The sequence below is a fragment of the Salvelinus alpinus genome, chromosome 30 (assembly GCF_045679555.1).
Source record: "Salvelinus alpinus chromosome 30, SLU_Salpinus.1, whole genome shotgun sequence".
Taxonomy (NCBI): Eukaryota; Metazoa; Chordata; class Actinopteri; order Salmoniformes; family Salmonidae; genus Salvelinus; species Salvelinus alpinus.
Window position 1 is genome coordinate 40,511,321 of NC_092115.1, and position 16,625 is coordinate 40,527,945.

The following is a 16,625-nucleotide window of genomic DNA, read 5'->3' on the forward strand; positions in this document are numbered from 1 at the left end:
TTTGGCCGGTGTAGGCAGTCAATGTAAATAAGAATTTGCTCTTAACTTACTTGCCTAGTTAAATAAAGGGGGGGGGGGGGGAAACTGACCAGAGGCCTAAATGGAATGGTATCAAACACATTTACACTCCATTAATTCCATTCCAGCCATTACAAGGAGCTCATCCTCCTATAGCTCCTCCCACAAGCTTGCAACTGCAATTACAAAAAATACATTCCTTTGCATGAGCCATCAGTTTACATATATTTGAATGACCAGAGGAGGCCGATGGAAGGGGCTATAGGATATTCGATTCTATTTCTATGGTTGGGACACTGAGTTTACATTACCATAGAAATGATTGCATCACAATACCAGGCAGCCATTGTGAGTTTACCAGTCAAATTGCCAGGGTTAGAGGTTCCAAGCTTGTTCTATTCATTTTATTTCTATGGATGAGAGATTGAGGTTTCTGCATTATGATGCATTTACAGGACACTACAACGTTCAGTTTGCAGCCATGTTAGCACGCCATTAACACTACATGGGGAATAGCTATATATATATTTAAAACAAATGCTATGTAACTCAATATCTAGAATTAGAGCAATATAAACAATTCTAAAAGTGTGCCAAACTCTCTAAATATATGGTCCTTGGGATGTCCCTACCCCATTGAAGTTTAAATGCAAAATGGTTAAGGTAAGAGCTAAGGTTAAGGTTAGGAAAAAGGTTATGGTTAAGGTAAGGGTAGGGTAGGGTTAAGGATCCCGGATAGCACGAACCCTAAATATATGACTATGGCTATATCCACTGTCCAGATGGACGGGACGTTCCGTATGGTTTTTGCAGCTGGCGCAAAAGTGGGTCATTTAGCGAATGATGATCATTATATGTGTCTGTTCGTTCGTAAGTTAGGTATGACTAAAGATTGTTTCCACACTTAGGAACGTAATCAGAACCTTATATTATTCATTTTGGTTAACCCCTGGCGTAGTCAGCCAGATACCGTGAAAGACATCTGTCAATCTCAAGTGCTCGCGCGGTGGCTACCTAGAGTTACGTTACCTTTTAGCTCTTGCGTGTCGTGGACCTTTTGGTTATGGATCCCTTCAACAGTTTAGAGCCTGTGATATCTGTTCCTGTTGGCCTAAAGAGGATCTCTTCTAAAAAGCGAATGAACAGGAGAGACAAGATCTAGCGACGGGAAACAATAATGGGTTATACTGGCTGCAAACAACGAGCTGTGTCACTCAAGAATCAATCCATCCCTGACCAGCAAATTAATTGTGACAGACTTTCAATGTTCTTATTATCCCTAAAATCCTTCCCTAAGGTGTAGGCTATATAATCCAACTCAAAACACTTCCCTTGATTTATCCATCAAAAAACTGTAAAACCCTCATTATTAACAAAAAAAAGTTGCTTAAAAGTCCTTAAAGAAAACACACATTGTATGAACTGTTCCCTCTGGATACAATAAATCCGCTAGGTGATATTTGCACAATATAGTTGATTATTTTAGTATTTATTTAAGAATAGCTACTTTATTACAAGTAACGTTTAAAACCCAATCGGGATACTATTGTTCTGTTGCTTGGGGTGGATATATGACGTTTTGCCCCAAAAACGTGATTATTTGTCTCTCTAAAATAAAATAACCCTGCAATATATTTCAAACAAAATCATGTTTGTCTTTCCACTAGCCTATGTCATGGTAAGATAGAAAAATAATAGCTCTATCTCTTTCACAAGATGTGTTTAAATTCATGTCAATTTACCAACATTTCCCCCCCAAAATTATATATCATGTTTTGGAACATAACTTCATATATAACTTGATATTTTACCTTCTACATTGAGACCTTGCTCTTCTGTTACAGTATCAATGGGACCTGCATGAGAGGATGCGCGCGCGCACACACACACACACACACACACACACACACACACACACACACACACACACACACACACACACACACACACACACACACACACACACACACACACACACACACACACACACACACACACAGCCTTCATAATCACTGTCGCTGATCGCACACAGCCTGTGTCAATGACATTCAGAGGTTGTCTGCAATCACTGAACTTGTCTCAAACATCCATGCAGCGATGCTAAACTAAGTTTCCCTGTGGTCAATTAGGTTATCGTGTTCCAAGTCTCCTTGCCGCAGGTCTCTTACCTTTTCACAGTGACGCTGTCTGTGAGATGCCGGGTCCAGTCTGAGCTGCAAGACAGTGTCTCTCGCTCTGCAGAGGCTGCCTGCCTTAATTCCATTTCCTGGTATAGTATGACGCTTTGGATTAATTTGCATAAAAGGCAGAGTTCCAAAAATAATAATTGATCTTGGAAGAGATCCAACGAGATCTGAGGAATCCCAGAGAGACAGAATGGAAGGCTGGTTGAGCAGATTCTGCTGTGGGGTGGTCTGGTGGGACTGACCTGGAAGCAGTGTACACAGGCAGTGTCAACATTCATCATTGTTGTGGGAGAATTTGAAGTTGCAGCTATAACCACTGACAAAAGGTCAGCTATTCTTTCAACCTTCTATGGTTTAGGTTCAAACTGGGGTTAGGGTAATCTGGTCTCAGGTCTGTGGTCTGTGGTTAAGGTCAACATCAAGCTAAAACCTCAGCTACCTTTTATTTCACACTGACATAACTTTTCTCCTTACCCCCTTCTGACACCCAGGTGGTGACACACATCTCTGCGTGCCTGGCAGACATCTCAGCTTGGATGTCAGCCCACCACATCAAGCTCAACCTCAAACAAAACGGAGATGCTCTTCCTCCCGGGAAAGGCTTGCCCGCTCCAAGACCTCTCCACCACGGTTGACAACTACACGGTGGCTCCCTCCCAGAATGCAAAGACACTTGGTGTGACCCTGGACAACACCCTGTCATTCTCTGCAAACATCAAAGCAGTGACTCGCTCCTGCAGGTTTATGCTCTACAACATCCGTAGAGTATGACCTTTCCTCACACAGGAAGCGGCGCAGGTTGTAATCCAGGCACTTGTCAGATCCCGTATACACTACTGCAACTCTCTGTTGGCTGGGCTCCCTACTTATGCCATCAAACCCCTGCGAGTTATCCAGAATGCTGCAGTCCGCCTGGATTTCAACCTTCCTAAGTTCTCCCATGTCACCCGCTCCTCCGCACACTCCACTAGGTTCCTGTCGAAGCTCACATCATCTTCAAGACCCTAGTGCTTACCTACAGAGCAGAAAGGGGAACTGCACCTCCTTATCTACATCCTAACCCAAGCACTCTGTTCTGCCACGTCTGGTCTCTAGGCCCTCCCACCCCTACTGGAGGGCAGCTCCCGCTCAGCCCAGTCAAAGCTCTTCTCGGTCCTGGCACCCCAATGGTGGAACATGCTTCCCCCTAGTCAGGACAGTGGAGTCCCTGATCATAAACACTTTGTTGAGGGAAAGTGTACATGATACGATTGTGATGTGTTGTTTCATCTACCTATCTTAAGACGAATGCACGAATTGTAAGTCTGCTAAATGACTAAAAAGTCATATGTAAATGAGGACTGGTCATATCATATTCACAGAGTAACAATAAACATGTCAGTCATGCGCAGGAAAAGGTTTAGTGAGAGGAACACAGGAATAATGCTTTTACACTTCTCTATCCTCCTCCACCTCCTGTTCTTCTCAGGAAGCCAATCAGATGACGGTGTGGACAACACCAGGCCAGGGTGGTCTCTTTCGCTCTATTTTTGTTCTTTTCCCCACCCCTTTCTTCTTTCTCTCATTTCCCACCTCCAAACACACACACACACACACACACACACACACACACACACACACACACACACACACACACACACACACACACACACACACACACACACACACACACACACAGAGAGAGAGAGAGAGAGAAAGATAAGGCAGCTCTAATTGGGTCATAATGAGTTTAGGCTGATAGGGCTGCAGCAGTAGAGAGGAGAGCTACAGTTTACTCAGATGAGTCTCACCAGCAGGACTGATAAGGACATGACTTGGGTGGGGGGGGGGGGGGGTCTTCACACACTAGAGCATACTTTAATCTTTCTCGACACATTGCTTGGTCTGAAATAACATTGAAATGTTCCCATGATCCCTTCAGTGACAATAGGTGCAAGCCTAGGGGTAGCGGTTGGGGGAATATTTAGGCTGGGCTACAAAGAACACACAGAATACACTGTACTATGCACATAAAGAGTCAACAGTACAACGTCAGGTACCATCTTTGAAAAGGCGATAAAATACGCATAGTGAAAAGGAGGGTGCATTCGGCAGGGTGAGAAGTATTAAATGGCCACATGTTTCCAGAGGCTGCGGCCTAGGACATCACTCTTCCTCCATTTCCTCCTTCAGGACAAGGCTCCTAAGGGAGCAGAGCTATGATTGGCTCCATGGTTGAGCTCATAATTAAGCCCTGTTGATTGGGTTACTAATCAGCATGCTGTAACAGTGTTTTCTGCAGCATGGCAATACTTAGCAAATATTGTATAATGGCTTCACATAATGGTCACGTTCTACTGCTTAGACGTTGCCAGACCTTACAACGCCTGGATAGGTATTTTACCTATCAGTTTATCACATCATATGTTATAGCAATCTGTCAGTCGATGACACAGTCGATGACATAGCACGCAACCATTGGTTGATGCATGCAACGTCTAAGCGGTGGAATGCGACCATTGCCTGGCTTAAGGCCATTGATATGTCATATAGTTCAGAGCCCTGATGGGTTGCTTCAAACCTTCCTTGAAGTGACTAACTACTGAGGTGACATGACCCTATTTGTGATACTGTAGTACTTTCACCTATCGGGAATAATCAGTGAGAATTTACTACAAGGAAGGGAAGAAGGAAGGGTGCTTTTCTAAAGTATTGGAACAAGTCACTCGATTCCAGACACATCACATTTCACCAATCAAAAAACATTCTAGAATCTTCCAGAAGAAAACCCAATTTCTACTAATACTGTACTGTAGTAGTACTATGATCAAAACTGCAGTATGCAAGCCTAGGGGTTTGCAGTTTTGGTATTTTATTATGCTTTACCCCAACAACTTAGAACAGGTTAAAATGCATTAAAACTGAAATTCATTGTATGGGATATTCAAGGAGGAAACATACAGTAGTGAGAACTTGCTTTCCATTTTAGAAAGATATGACTGTTCAGAGATGCAATACTATTTTTTCTCAGTAGTAGTTTCCCAAAAGTCACATTCTTGAAACCAAACAAAATGTTGCGCAAAACAAAACACAAAAGTGCAAATAAATAAGCCTAAAATCAGATGCATACACTCAGTTCTCTCCGTAAGATATTCTTTAGTTGGCTGTACAGTGGTTGACCTGCTTGTTTATGTTCTTAATATGAATACCTCTATGTACACATCTCTCTCTCCTTCGGCATGGAAGTCTGTAACACCACGGTTGAGTGTAAAAAAAAAAAAAAAACTTTTAAATATAAAATGTGTCCCCATCTTGTGGCAGGAAGTAAAATCGTAGTCCATTCCGGTTCAAGCGCACTCTCAGTTCTTCTGTGGATACTATTATACCTCAGCCCGTGCTCATCATCCTCTTCCTCCAGTTTCATTTTAGTCTTCACTCCTTCCCTTAACAGAAGCATCGCAACAGGAACGGTGCCAGCGTCCACTCCAGGTCACACACTCATGGGGAGGAATGATTTGTGTTCAAAGTTCACAATAAAAAGGGGAGTAAAATAAACGTTTTGTGTTTATTGCAGGGTTTGGAACCAAAATTATTTTCCAATCGTTTCGTTCTGAACAGAACCATTATTGTTTTCGTTCTGAAATGGTTCAAACACCAAAACAGTACTGGTTTATATATTGTTCCTTTCTGTTCCTTTATAAACATCTTAAATATATTTATCATTTGCTCAACATTAAATGACTAATCAGTGCGGGATACAGCAGCTTGCTGTGGAGCGGGTTACCGATTTAATCTGTACAGGAAGGTCGTTAAGAGCTAATTGTATTTCGTCATAACAGCATGGTTTAATCATAATTAAAGACAAACATACACACTGTGCTGCCAGTCACAGTGTAGGGTGGGAGATGCAACTGACATTTTGAGGGTGAGGAGAGAGCGAGAATGGAGGAAGCTTGCCTTGAAGTGCTGGGCAACTTTTTATGACATGGATTATCTGAATTAGGCCCACAGAATTATACCTACGGAGGGGAGGCTTCTATGGAGGAACCTTCAATGTCTTTGAACTTCCGAGTTGGTTTAACATTAGACCAGAGCAAACGTTAGCTCACTAGCTAACAAGCTTGTGTGTACAGAGCAGCATTATAATTAAAAACACATCTTTCCTTTTTGTAGTTAATAAAACCAATGCGAAACATGATAACTATAGTATCCTTCACTAGGAGTGAAAAACACACTTGTTACGTCGTCAGTAGGATACAGTAACCTATGCTTCAGAGGGGAGGGGCAGGTAGCCTACACACACATGCACACCCACTAGCAAAGATTTCCAGCTGGCAGGCAGACGTGAGGGCTTTGTATTGGCGCTTTGTGGCAATTTTTGTGGTACTGGAAAAAAAATGCCTGGAACGTGAAAGAACGTTATTAACCGGTTCCCATCTTTTTAAAATAACGGTTCTGTTCCGGAACTGTATAGATCACTTTTGTTTTCGATTCGGGTTCTGTTCCTCAAATAATTTCTTTATTTTCCGGTTTTCAGTTGTGTTCCCTGAACCGGTTTATTGTTTCACCTCCAGAGTAGAGTCATCTCCCCAGCAGCTTCTCCCAGAGGGCCTAGCAGAGCACTGAGAGAGGTGGCCCTCCTGACTCTCCTGAGCCAGTGGTAGGTAAGTCTGCCTGGGGTGGGGATGAGGTGTTGGTTGTTGCAGGAGGTGTTATTGAGGTTTGATGGTGATGGAGGTCTAGGAGTTGTTGGCAGCGTTCTCGTTACTGGGGGAGTTGGAGGAGGATGAGGAGGAGGAAGAAGGGGAGAAGTTCATTCCTGATAGTCCCGGGGGGTCCGTAGCTGTGTTCTGTCCACTGAGGCTCTTTCTGCACACTGGACATGTGTCGTGCTGAGGGAGGAAGAGTAGGACACAGACAAAAGAGGTTCAGCTTACATCTGCTTCAATGAGAACACATACATGCACACCACTACATTTAAATGAATGAAAATGTGGTGTAAACGCAGCCCACATACCTGTTCCAGCCATGGTACTATACAGTCATTGTGAAACAGGTGATTGCACGGAAGTTGCCTGACAGTCTCCCCGACACTGTAGTCTTCTTTGCACACAGGACATTCTAAACTGGAACCTAGAATTAAAGAGAACCAATTTTGTGAAGTATTCCTTTAATATGACCTTTGACCTCTGGGGTTGCTTGATGATTTGTTGACTCACCCACATGTTCCTCTGTGATCTGGATGGTGGGCAGGGTCTTTATCCTCTCTCTGTCAGCAGGAGGAGGACCAGTGTTCTCAAACTGATTCAATAACTACAGGGCAGAGAGGGAAAGTTGTATTATTAGGATGTGGAAATGTCACCAGAATTTGATGTCATTGCATGTAATTGAATCCCTTGTGAAGTGTAGAGGATTTGGGTATACCTGGGTAATGATAGCATCAAGTCCATTGGCACCCCAAGCATAGTCCATTGGATTTGAGTGTAGCATGCCCCTATCAAGAATATTCCAAGAAGTTACTAGAAACTCAAAGCAACTAGTATGTTCACAGACACAACATAGAGTATGAGGGTATTTATATAATAACACATACCATGGTCCCATCCCAATGTTTGGTGCCATGGCTGTGGGTGCTATGATTCCATTTACTAGCTGCTGGATGATTCTGCAGAGGGACAATGAGAAACATCTTAGTCATTTCCTGAATTCCTTCCTTAAGGAAACTGAACCATGTCACTACACAAGCAAGCATCATTCCTTTCTCATCTCCTCTCAAAAGGGCAAGCAAGCTGTAAAGTGTTCCATACCCCTCTAAAGTGGGTACTCCCTCGTGTCTCTGTCGCCGTGGGATGTGTCGTCCCCGTGGTTGCCGGGCACTGTACCGTTGCCGTGATGCCATCTCCCGTTCCCGCCGGTTCTCCGTCTCGCGGTTGTCTTCCGTCGGCATCCCCGCTCGGAGGTCGAAATTCTCGTCAAAGATCCCCAGAGAAAACTGTCCGTATCCGGGCGGAAATGTAAACATGTGCTGGTGGTCCATAATCTGAGGGAGGAGGACAAAGGGAAAAACATACGGTCACTACCTTGTAGTCCAACCAAGCTGCATAAATTCATGAGGAACACATGTTGAGTTGAGGAACATATCAGTTCTGTGTCACTAACCTCGAAAGTCGGACGGTTCTGATCGCTGGTGGAGGCAATGGATGTGGACTCATTTTCAGTGCTGGAAAGAAATATCAGAAGTGAGAGGTTCTCATCTTATCTTCAACTATGAACCAATGTGGGAACACAGACAGTACTGTTAATGTAGAATTGCTGCTAAAAAATGTTTCGAACTCTGATAGACAAGCAGATAATACTGTACCTTCTTTCCTCTGATAGCTCTTCAATGAAGCCAGATTCACACTGCGGACAGGTGTAGTCCTGCAGGAAGGCAGAGATAAATCGTATTTATAACATAATCATAAACTCTCATCAGTCAGTCTCATACACTTTCATGTTTTTATTTGATCTAAAGCAAAACAAAACATGCCTGTGGAGGCTATGTAAGTACCGGGGAATTAAGATATTTAGCTAACTTCAACCAGATGTGGCTTGAATTAAAAATAAATAAAAAATAAAAGTTGGCTATTGACCTCACACTTTGATCATTTTAACAATAGCTGATGATCTATTCAATGATCCATTGCTAATGGGAGATATTTGATCTCTCTCGGATTCTAAAAGAAGCTACCTTTGGAGGGGCTAGGGACCAATGTCCCTGTTTATCTGGCAAGCTGTCAGAATCATGAACAGATAGACTGACAGACACGCTGTCACTGGAAGAGCATTTACTGGTTAGCGTTTCATTTAGCTAATTTAGCGAGCGCCTCAACTAATCCAACAAGTCACGGAGGCATGATCTCGAAACATCCTAACAGACAAACTACACGCCATTTTGGTACCTGGCTAGATTATAAATTAAGCCAGCTGTCAAATGACAAAAACACACCTGTCAAAGTGAACGTTCTAGCTACAACGTTTAGCGTCAGCTAGCTGTATCGTTTCAGTCAGAGGCAATCGTGAATGAAATAACGTAAACCCCACTTAGCTGGCCATGGTTTTCTTTTCTAAACGACAAAACCTCTATGGAATGCTTACCGGGAGACGAGGGTTGATCTCTGCTGAACATTGGTGACAAAAAAAACGACAGGGCCGTAGGGGAGCTTCAGCCATCTTCTGATTCTTTACCAGACAACTGAGACGGAACGTGTAAGGGTGGCGACAACGGACATAACTCGCTGTTCTCGGGTTCGATTTGCAAGACGGACCGGAAGCGGAAACGAGTTTAGCAACAGCTAGCTCATAACAGCAAATACAGATCTAGCTAGCTGCAGCTATGGAGTCCGGAGATACAGGTAAAACTTCGCAATAATATGCAATATTTGAAATGACAGACCTGTATATAGCTAGTAACATGTATTCCAATATTGCTAAACTATTGCCCCATCAAATCCGGTTCTTGTAGCTAGCTACCACCGCCCATCAACAGGATTTGTTGATGATGCATCAAAACTCAAACACATTTGTTGCCACAATCAGCATCAACTGCATATGTGAGATTCGTGACGGAATTGGTTGTAGTTTGGTAACTATTTCTTACTATAATAATACCCGAGTTGATGCCACCCGAGCTAGTTAACTAGCTAACCCGTTTTTACCAACCCAGGCCTACTTCTCGTCTGTGGCAACAAACACATTTGTGACTTTACTAAAATACTCTCAAAGAGCAATTACAAAGCGATCCCATCTTGTGACTAACATTATTGGTAACAGTACACACAGACAACAAGTGTTCCAAACTCATCCGCTGACTGTCTCTTTTATTCCCACTGCAGGGAGAGGAGGCTGGAACAACAAGTTCCGGCCACCCCAGAAGAACAGGATGAGTGTGAACATTCTCCGTCAGGAGGAGCTGATCGCCCAGAAGAAGCGCGAGATTGAGGCTAAGATGGCAGAGCAAGCCAAGACCAAGAGCCTTCAGACTCCCAACAGGCCACTGCCACCAAGGTACAGCAGACCTGGGTTTCTGAAACACTACAAATAGGTCTACCTCTATACTTAATCGGTCTACTTGACTGGTTGACTGCAGCCATTCATTTTGACTTCTTATCCCCACAGTTTACCCAGTTTACAGGGACCGTCTTCGAACAATAACAAGTATGTGAATGACGGAAGTTTCTTACAGCAGTTTATGAAGCTGCAGAAGGACAAACCCTGCCCTGACTCTGGTGAGATAGGTAGCTCTTTTGCCTTAATGGGTTTCAATAGAAAATGGGTTAGGGCTTTATTTTGATGGTACAGAAATGATGAAATAACACAGTAATAATTTATGAATTACTTGTTTATTCTGGATTCATTAAACAATTAAGGAAGCACTGCAGTGAGTCTTAACCCAATTCTGTACCCTCTCCAGGCTCCTCCAAAGCCCCATCTTCATCAATCCCCAGTCCGTCGTCTGGAGTGTCTCAGCCCCAGAAGAAGAGCATTCTCATCGGCAAGCGTCCCGGTCTAGGCATCAGCAGCATGCTGAACCAGTTTAAGAACTACTCCCAGTCAAAGAAGACCCCGCTTCGCCCCCAAAGGCCTAGCATATTCAGCTCCCCAGATGATGATGATGATGATGAGGAGGAGGAAGTTGATGATTTAAGCTTCCTAGAGATCAAAGGTAATCAATGATCTGGTTTTAGATATAGCCTGTGTGCTGGTCGGATTCTGTACTAGGCTACTTGTTGTCAAGTAGCTGGGTTCGCGCCCAGGCTCTGTCGCAGCCGGCCGCAACCGGGAGATCCGTGGGGCGACGCACAATTGGCATAGCGTCGTCCGGGTTAGGGAGGGTTTGGCCGGTAGGGAGGGTTTGGCCGGTAGGGATATCCTTGTCTCAGTATGTAAAAATGTAATAAAATGTATGCACTCTACTGTAAGTCGCTCTGGATAAGAGCGTCTGCTCTTGGCCGGTAGGGATATCCTTGTCTCAGTATGTAAAAAATGTAATAAAATGTATGCACTCTACTGTAAGTCGCTCTGGATAAGAGCGTCTGCTAAATGACTAAAAATGTAAAATGTCATTTCACCCATGTCATTGACTGTGTATTCTAGTGGCAGAGTAGCTGCTTGCCTGAGAATAATGCTTTTGCATAGCCTTCTACAGTAAAGGTAAGGTACTCATAGTCCTCTTAAAGTTTCTCCCCCAGAGGACCCAGACACACGACTTATCCTGGACAAGATGGCAGCCTTTGTGGCTGAGGGAGGGCCTGAGCTAGAGAGGAAGGCCAAGGAGAACTACACGGACAACCCTGTTTTCTCGTAAGTCTGTATGGCTGAACTAACAGTATGCCCAATTTATATTATGTGTTGTATGTAGTAATGTGGCCTATTTTTGTCCTGATATAAAGATCTGTTCCTTTTCCACTTTACAGATTCTTGTATGATAAGAACAGCCGGGACTATCTTTATTACCGAAAGAGAGTTGCTGAACTCCGAAAGGATAACCCAAAACCTGAGACGCCGTCACATTCTAATGGTAAGATTACCTATATCGGTTTCTCTCTCTCGCTCTCATATGCTTGGTCTCAGCTCCGAAGACTGCAGATGAAAATAACACCATTCAATCTATCTTTATACATGTGAATGATATATCCATACAGTTGAAGTCGGAAGTTTACATACACTTAGGTTGGAGTCATTAAAACTCGTTTTTCAACCACTCCACAAATTTCTTGTTAACAAACTATAGTTTTGGCTAGTCGGTTAGGACATCTACTTCGTGCATGTAATAAGTCATTTTTCCAACAATTGTTTACAGACAGATTATTCGATTTATAATTCCAGTGGGTCAGAAGTTTACATACACTAAGTTGACTGTGCCTTTAAACAGCTTGGAAAATTCCAGAAAATGGTGTCATGGCTTTAGAAGCATCTGATAGACTAATTGACTATTACTCTTATTCTGACATTTCACATTCTTAAAATAAAGTGGTGATCTTAACTGACCTAAGACAGGGAAGACTGACCTAAGACATTTTTATGAGGATTAAATGCCAGGAATTGTGAAAAACTGAGTTTACATACATCTTAGCCAAATACATTTAAACTTCTGACTTCAACTGTGTGTGTATGTATATATATATATATATATACACAGTGATTTCAGAAAGTATTCAGACCCCTTGACTTTTCCCACATTTTGTTACATTGCAGCCTTATTCTAAAATTGATTAAATAAAACATTTCTCATCAATCTACACACAATACCCCATAATGACAAAGTGAAAACACAATTACTTACTGAAAACTACTAAGTCCTTCATGACAGACAGCATTTACCATGCCCACTGTTCATGGTGTTATTTATTCAAAAAATATAAGATCAGGCCTATATTTTAATATCAAATCCATACAATCCACTTCCCCAATCACCACCATGTCCCCCTGCTCCTCCTCCCTCTTCTTATCCCCTACTGGCTGTAGACTGGTGTGTGAGGGCCAGTTGAGTACAGTACGGTAGTAGTGTGAGTTGAGCCCCAGTACTGATAGGCTGCTTAAAGTCTCCCCCCCAGTGGACGAGGAGACCCAGAGGGTGGCCGAGAAGCTGGCCAGTTTTGTTGCCGACGGCGGCCCCGAGGTGGAAGCCATCGCCGCCCAGCACAACAAAGACAACCCTGCCTTCAGGTTAGTGACAGTCTCAGATATTGTAATGAGAGTGTTTTAATGCATTGATCCAATTGCATTTTTATTGATCCCCAAGAAGAAATTGATTTGTCGTAGGTTTTTAATAATGTATGCAATACTAACATGTAAAGTGGACGAAATACCGTTAAAGATGGCTTATTTCTTGTTCCTCTTCTCAGTTTTCTTTATGATCTCCAAAGCCCCGCCCATCACTTCTACAAGGAGAAGGTGGAGGAGTACCGCCAGGCCAAAAATGACCAGAGCCCCCCAATCAAGCAGGAGCCCGGAGTGGGGCTCACGAGGCCGGCTGCTCCTCCCCTGACCTATCCTCCCCCACCTTCTCACTACCCCAACCTGCTGGGACAGGTGAAGCTCGAGCCGGGTCTGGAGATAAAAGAGGAAGTAGCGGGGCCCCCCATGGTTAAGAGGAAGAGGAAGAGCCGCTGGGGGTCAGAGGACGACAAGGTGGATCTGTCGCTGCCACCCATCATCATCCCCAAGGAGGAAGAGCCAGAGCCCAGCCCGTGTCTTTCTGGTACACCCACACACACCCATAGTACACAGCCTCTCTTGTATCACACACACAGAAATCAAATCAAATGTAATTGGTCGCTTACACATATTTTGCTGATGTTATCGCGGGTGTAACGAAATGCTTATGTTCCTAGCTCCAACAGTGCAGTAATACCTAACACAAAACGATACATGCAAATCAAGAAATATTAAAACAAAGAGACAGTTGTTTTAGTATATCTTAGACTAAAAACAGTGTTTGTTAGGTATGTCTATCCTTGATCCTGTGTTGTGTCCATCCATGCGGGGTGTGTGTTTCAGTTCATGAACTGAGAGATCTGGGCTATAAGAAGGGAAAGCCTATGGGCCTGGTTGGGGTAACAGAGCTCTCAGATGACCAGAAGAAACAGCTCAAAGAGCAACAGGAGGTACTGCATGACCGACAGACAGAGCACAATACACAATGGCAGCAAATTGTACTTTCACTGTTTGAATTGTTGGGGACTTGGCAGTGTTAATCATTTTAGTATTTTGGGCATGCCTTGGTTTGGGAGTGCCCAGCATACTTCAAACCTAGCCTCTAACAAGGCCAGATGGGCTCAGTTGCGTCCGTTCTCAGCCATCTTGAAATCCGTCTCTGAAACCTTGACTGAGGTGTGTGTCCGGCCTGCACATGCATGTGTTCTCACCCCAGATGCAGGAGATGTTTGACATGATCATGAAGCATAAGCGTGCCATGGCAGAGATGCAGGTGATGTGGGAGAAGGCGGTGAGGGACCACTCCCACGAGTACGACAGTGATGAGGAAGTGGACCAGCAGGCTGGCACCTGGGAGCACCGCCTACGGCACATGGAGATGGAGAAAACGCGTGGTAAGATTCATGAAGACAATGGCCGTGTTCGAGATCATCAAAACCGTGATGTATCATTGGTAAATTCTGACTGACTGATCTGTAAATAATATTGAGTAGTTATTTATGATACAAGGTGATTTGTAGCTCAGTCAGTCTCAACTTTAAAGTCAGCTGCAATGTCAAATGCGCCCAATGTGTTTATGTTAAAAAGTGAAAGGACTTAAGGCCTTTTGAATGTGAGATTTGATTCTTGAAAATATCAGTTTATTACTACGAGAATTTTTGTTTAATCAATGACTTTCAGAACATTTTGTGTCAACAATTCATTAATGAACTCTGAGATACTTTTTCATATTAACCTGGGCCTCGTTCAATCTGAATGTTCAAAACGTTGTGTCCTGCTGAACGCGCCCCTGATGTCATTTGGTGTTGACGTAAATGGCTGCTTGTCTTTTCCTCCAGAGTGGGCGGAGTCGCTGACTGACATGGGAAAGGGGAAGCACTTCATTGGTGACTTCCTACCTCCGGAGGAGCTGGAGAAGTTCATGGAGACCTTCAAGGCACTCAAGGTCAGTTCCAAATCTTCTCCCCAACTTTTCTCTTTGCCACTTGACCCCTTCGTTGCCTAGCCTCAGCCAAAAATGAATTGCCGGGGAACCACCATTTGGGGAACACATACTCTATTCACATGATCTCATGTTCTTGCATTGGGTTTTGTGGTGTTCTGCAGGAAGGCCGCAATCCAGACTACTCGGAGTATAAGGATTTTAAGCTAACGGTGGAGAACCTCGGTTTTCAGATGCTCATGAAGATGGGCTGGAAGGAGGGCGATGGTCTTGGCTCTGACGGACAGGGCATCAAGGCCCCTGTCCACAGGTGTGGGACTGTCGAATTCACAGACACATAGTATACACACTTGGACTCAGGCATAGTCACACGAAGACATGTAAAAACTGGACATGAACACGCACACTATTGGCTGATACAAGGTCTTCTACACAGCTTCTACACACCTAACCAGCTGCTGTGGTTTGGTTTTCTCCAGGGGAATCACGGCTATTGACGGGGCAGGGTTTGGCGTGGACCGGCCCGCTGAGCTCTCAGGACAGGATGATGAGTATGACGCTTTCAGAAAGAGGATGATGCTAGCCTACCGCTTCAGGCCTAACCCACTGGTAATTACTACATAATATGCAAGCTGTTCTGTTCAGATGACCTGGCATCGGTAAGAGGTTTTGGTAACACGTCTTCTCTCTGTTTTCAGAACAATCCAAGGAGACCATACTACTGATGAAGAGGCCTGAACTTGGCCGACTTTGTCAAATTTACTGTTTAAACCACCAACAGTGGCAAGATGGCCCAGTTATGCCTTTCACTTTGTTGTGGGAACAAACTGTAGGACACTCAGTTATAGTAATCTCCTCTAGATTGTGTGGAATTTTATAGTCGTTGATAAATTGTTTAGGTTGGAGAATAAGAGGGACGGATTTGTCGGATTTAAGTTGTCTAAGACTCAGTTGATGTTCTTACGCAACTGCAGAATCAATCGGATGGCTAGGGTATAATTGTGATGGCTTATCTGATTTTACAGTCACGATTCAAAACACAGAACGACCTATAAACACTACCTGTCCTCTCTGTATTGTGACATCTGTCTTTTTGTTTGGATTTTAATTTCTTCACATTTTCAAGATGCTTCTTGACATTGACCGTAACCAAAATACATAATTTGACTGGTAATAAATGGCTTTGTAGTTAGTTCTTTCTGTACATGGTTTTGCTATGGTTGTTTGATCACCCTTCAAAGATTTGAACACAGTGTTAACACATCGTAAATGTATTATTTACATTGGAAATTCAAGCAACGAATGTAAAATGCTTCACTGCGAACAATAAAAATATTAAATTGTCTTGAATGTGTAGTATTGGAGTATGCTTGTAGCTGATCATTGCCCTCTGACTTATGGAAACCAATTTTACACTGAACAAAAATATAACAGCAACATGTAAAGTGTTGCTCCCATTCTTCATGAGCTGGTGTAAAAAATCCCAGAAATGTTCCATATTCACATAAATCTTATTTCTCTCGTGTTTTGCACACAAATTTGTTTACATCCCTGTAATTGAGCATTTCTCCTATGACAAGATAATCCATCCACCTGACAGGTGTGACATATCAAGAAGCTGATTAAACAGCATGATCAGGTGCATCTTGTGCTGGGGACAAAAGGCCACTTTAAAATGTGCAGTTTTGTCACACTACACAATGCCACAGATGTCTGAAGTTTTGAGGGGGAGTGCAATTGGCATGCGGACTGCAGGAATGTCCACCAGAGCTGTTGCCAGAGAATGTAATGTTAATTTCTCT

General features: G+C 43.4%; 3 protein-coding genes across 4 annotated transcripts in view; 1 reads left to right on the plus strand and 2 right to left on the minus strand.

Annotated features, from left to right (window-relative positions):
- The window catches only part of LOC139559684 (potassium/sodium hyperpolarization-activated cyclic nucleotide-gated channel 2-like), a 69,741-nt gene extending 67,488 nt beyond the window's left edge, over positions 1-2,253 (minus strand). The window contains exon 1 of the mRNA XM_071375887.1: positions 2,187-2,253. The gene's annotated coding sequence lies outside the window, so the exon portion shown is untranslated. The remainder of the gene's footprint in view (positions 1-2,186) is intronic.
- A 3,353-nt stretch (positions 2,254-5,606) lies between these two features.
- On the minus strand, positions 5,607-9,457 carry LOC139560618 (E3 ubiquitin-protein ligase RNF126-like). Its single transcript, XM_071377550.1, has 9 exons — positions 9,321-9,457; positions 8,545-8,603; positions 8,343-8,403; positions 7,991-8,223; positions 7,777-7,848; positions 7,608-7,677; positions 7,403-7,496; positions 7,201-7,316; positions 5,607-7,075 (listed from the first exon to the last, which is right to left on the minus strand). The coding sequence occupies exons 1-9, from the start codon at positions 9,393-9,395 to the stop codon at positions 6,923-6,925; spliced, it is 933 nt and encodes a 310-aa protein (XP_071233651.1). The 5' UTR covers positions 9,396-9,457; the 3' UTR covers positions 5,607-6,922.
- On the plus strand, positions 9,438-16,173 carry LOC139560616 (SURP and G-patch domain-containing protein 1-like). Of its 2 annotated transcripts, none has more exons than XM_071377548.1 (14): positions 9,438-9,577; positions 10,058-10,229; positions 10,341-10,459; positions 10,636-10,887; positions 11,402-11,525; positions 11,639-11,742; positions 12,767-12,890; positions 13,070-13,425; positions 13,725-13,831; positions 14,098-14,275; positions 14,720-14,826; positions 14,988-15,133; positions 15,303-15,432; positions 15,522-16,173. In XM_071377548.1, exons 1-14 carry the CDS (start codon positions 9,559-9,561, stop codon positions 15,546-15,548), a joined length of 1,965 nt encoding a protein of 654 aa, XP_071233649.1. In that variant the 5' UTR covers positions 9,438-9,558; the 3' UTR covers positions 15,549-16,173. The 2 variants fall into 2 exon arrangements, with proteins under 2 accessions (XP_071233649.1, XP_071233650.1); XM_071377549.1 differs by having other exon boundaries at positions 10,341-10,450.
- Positions 16,174-16,625: the final 452 nt, after the last annotated feature.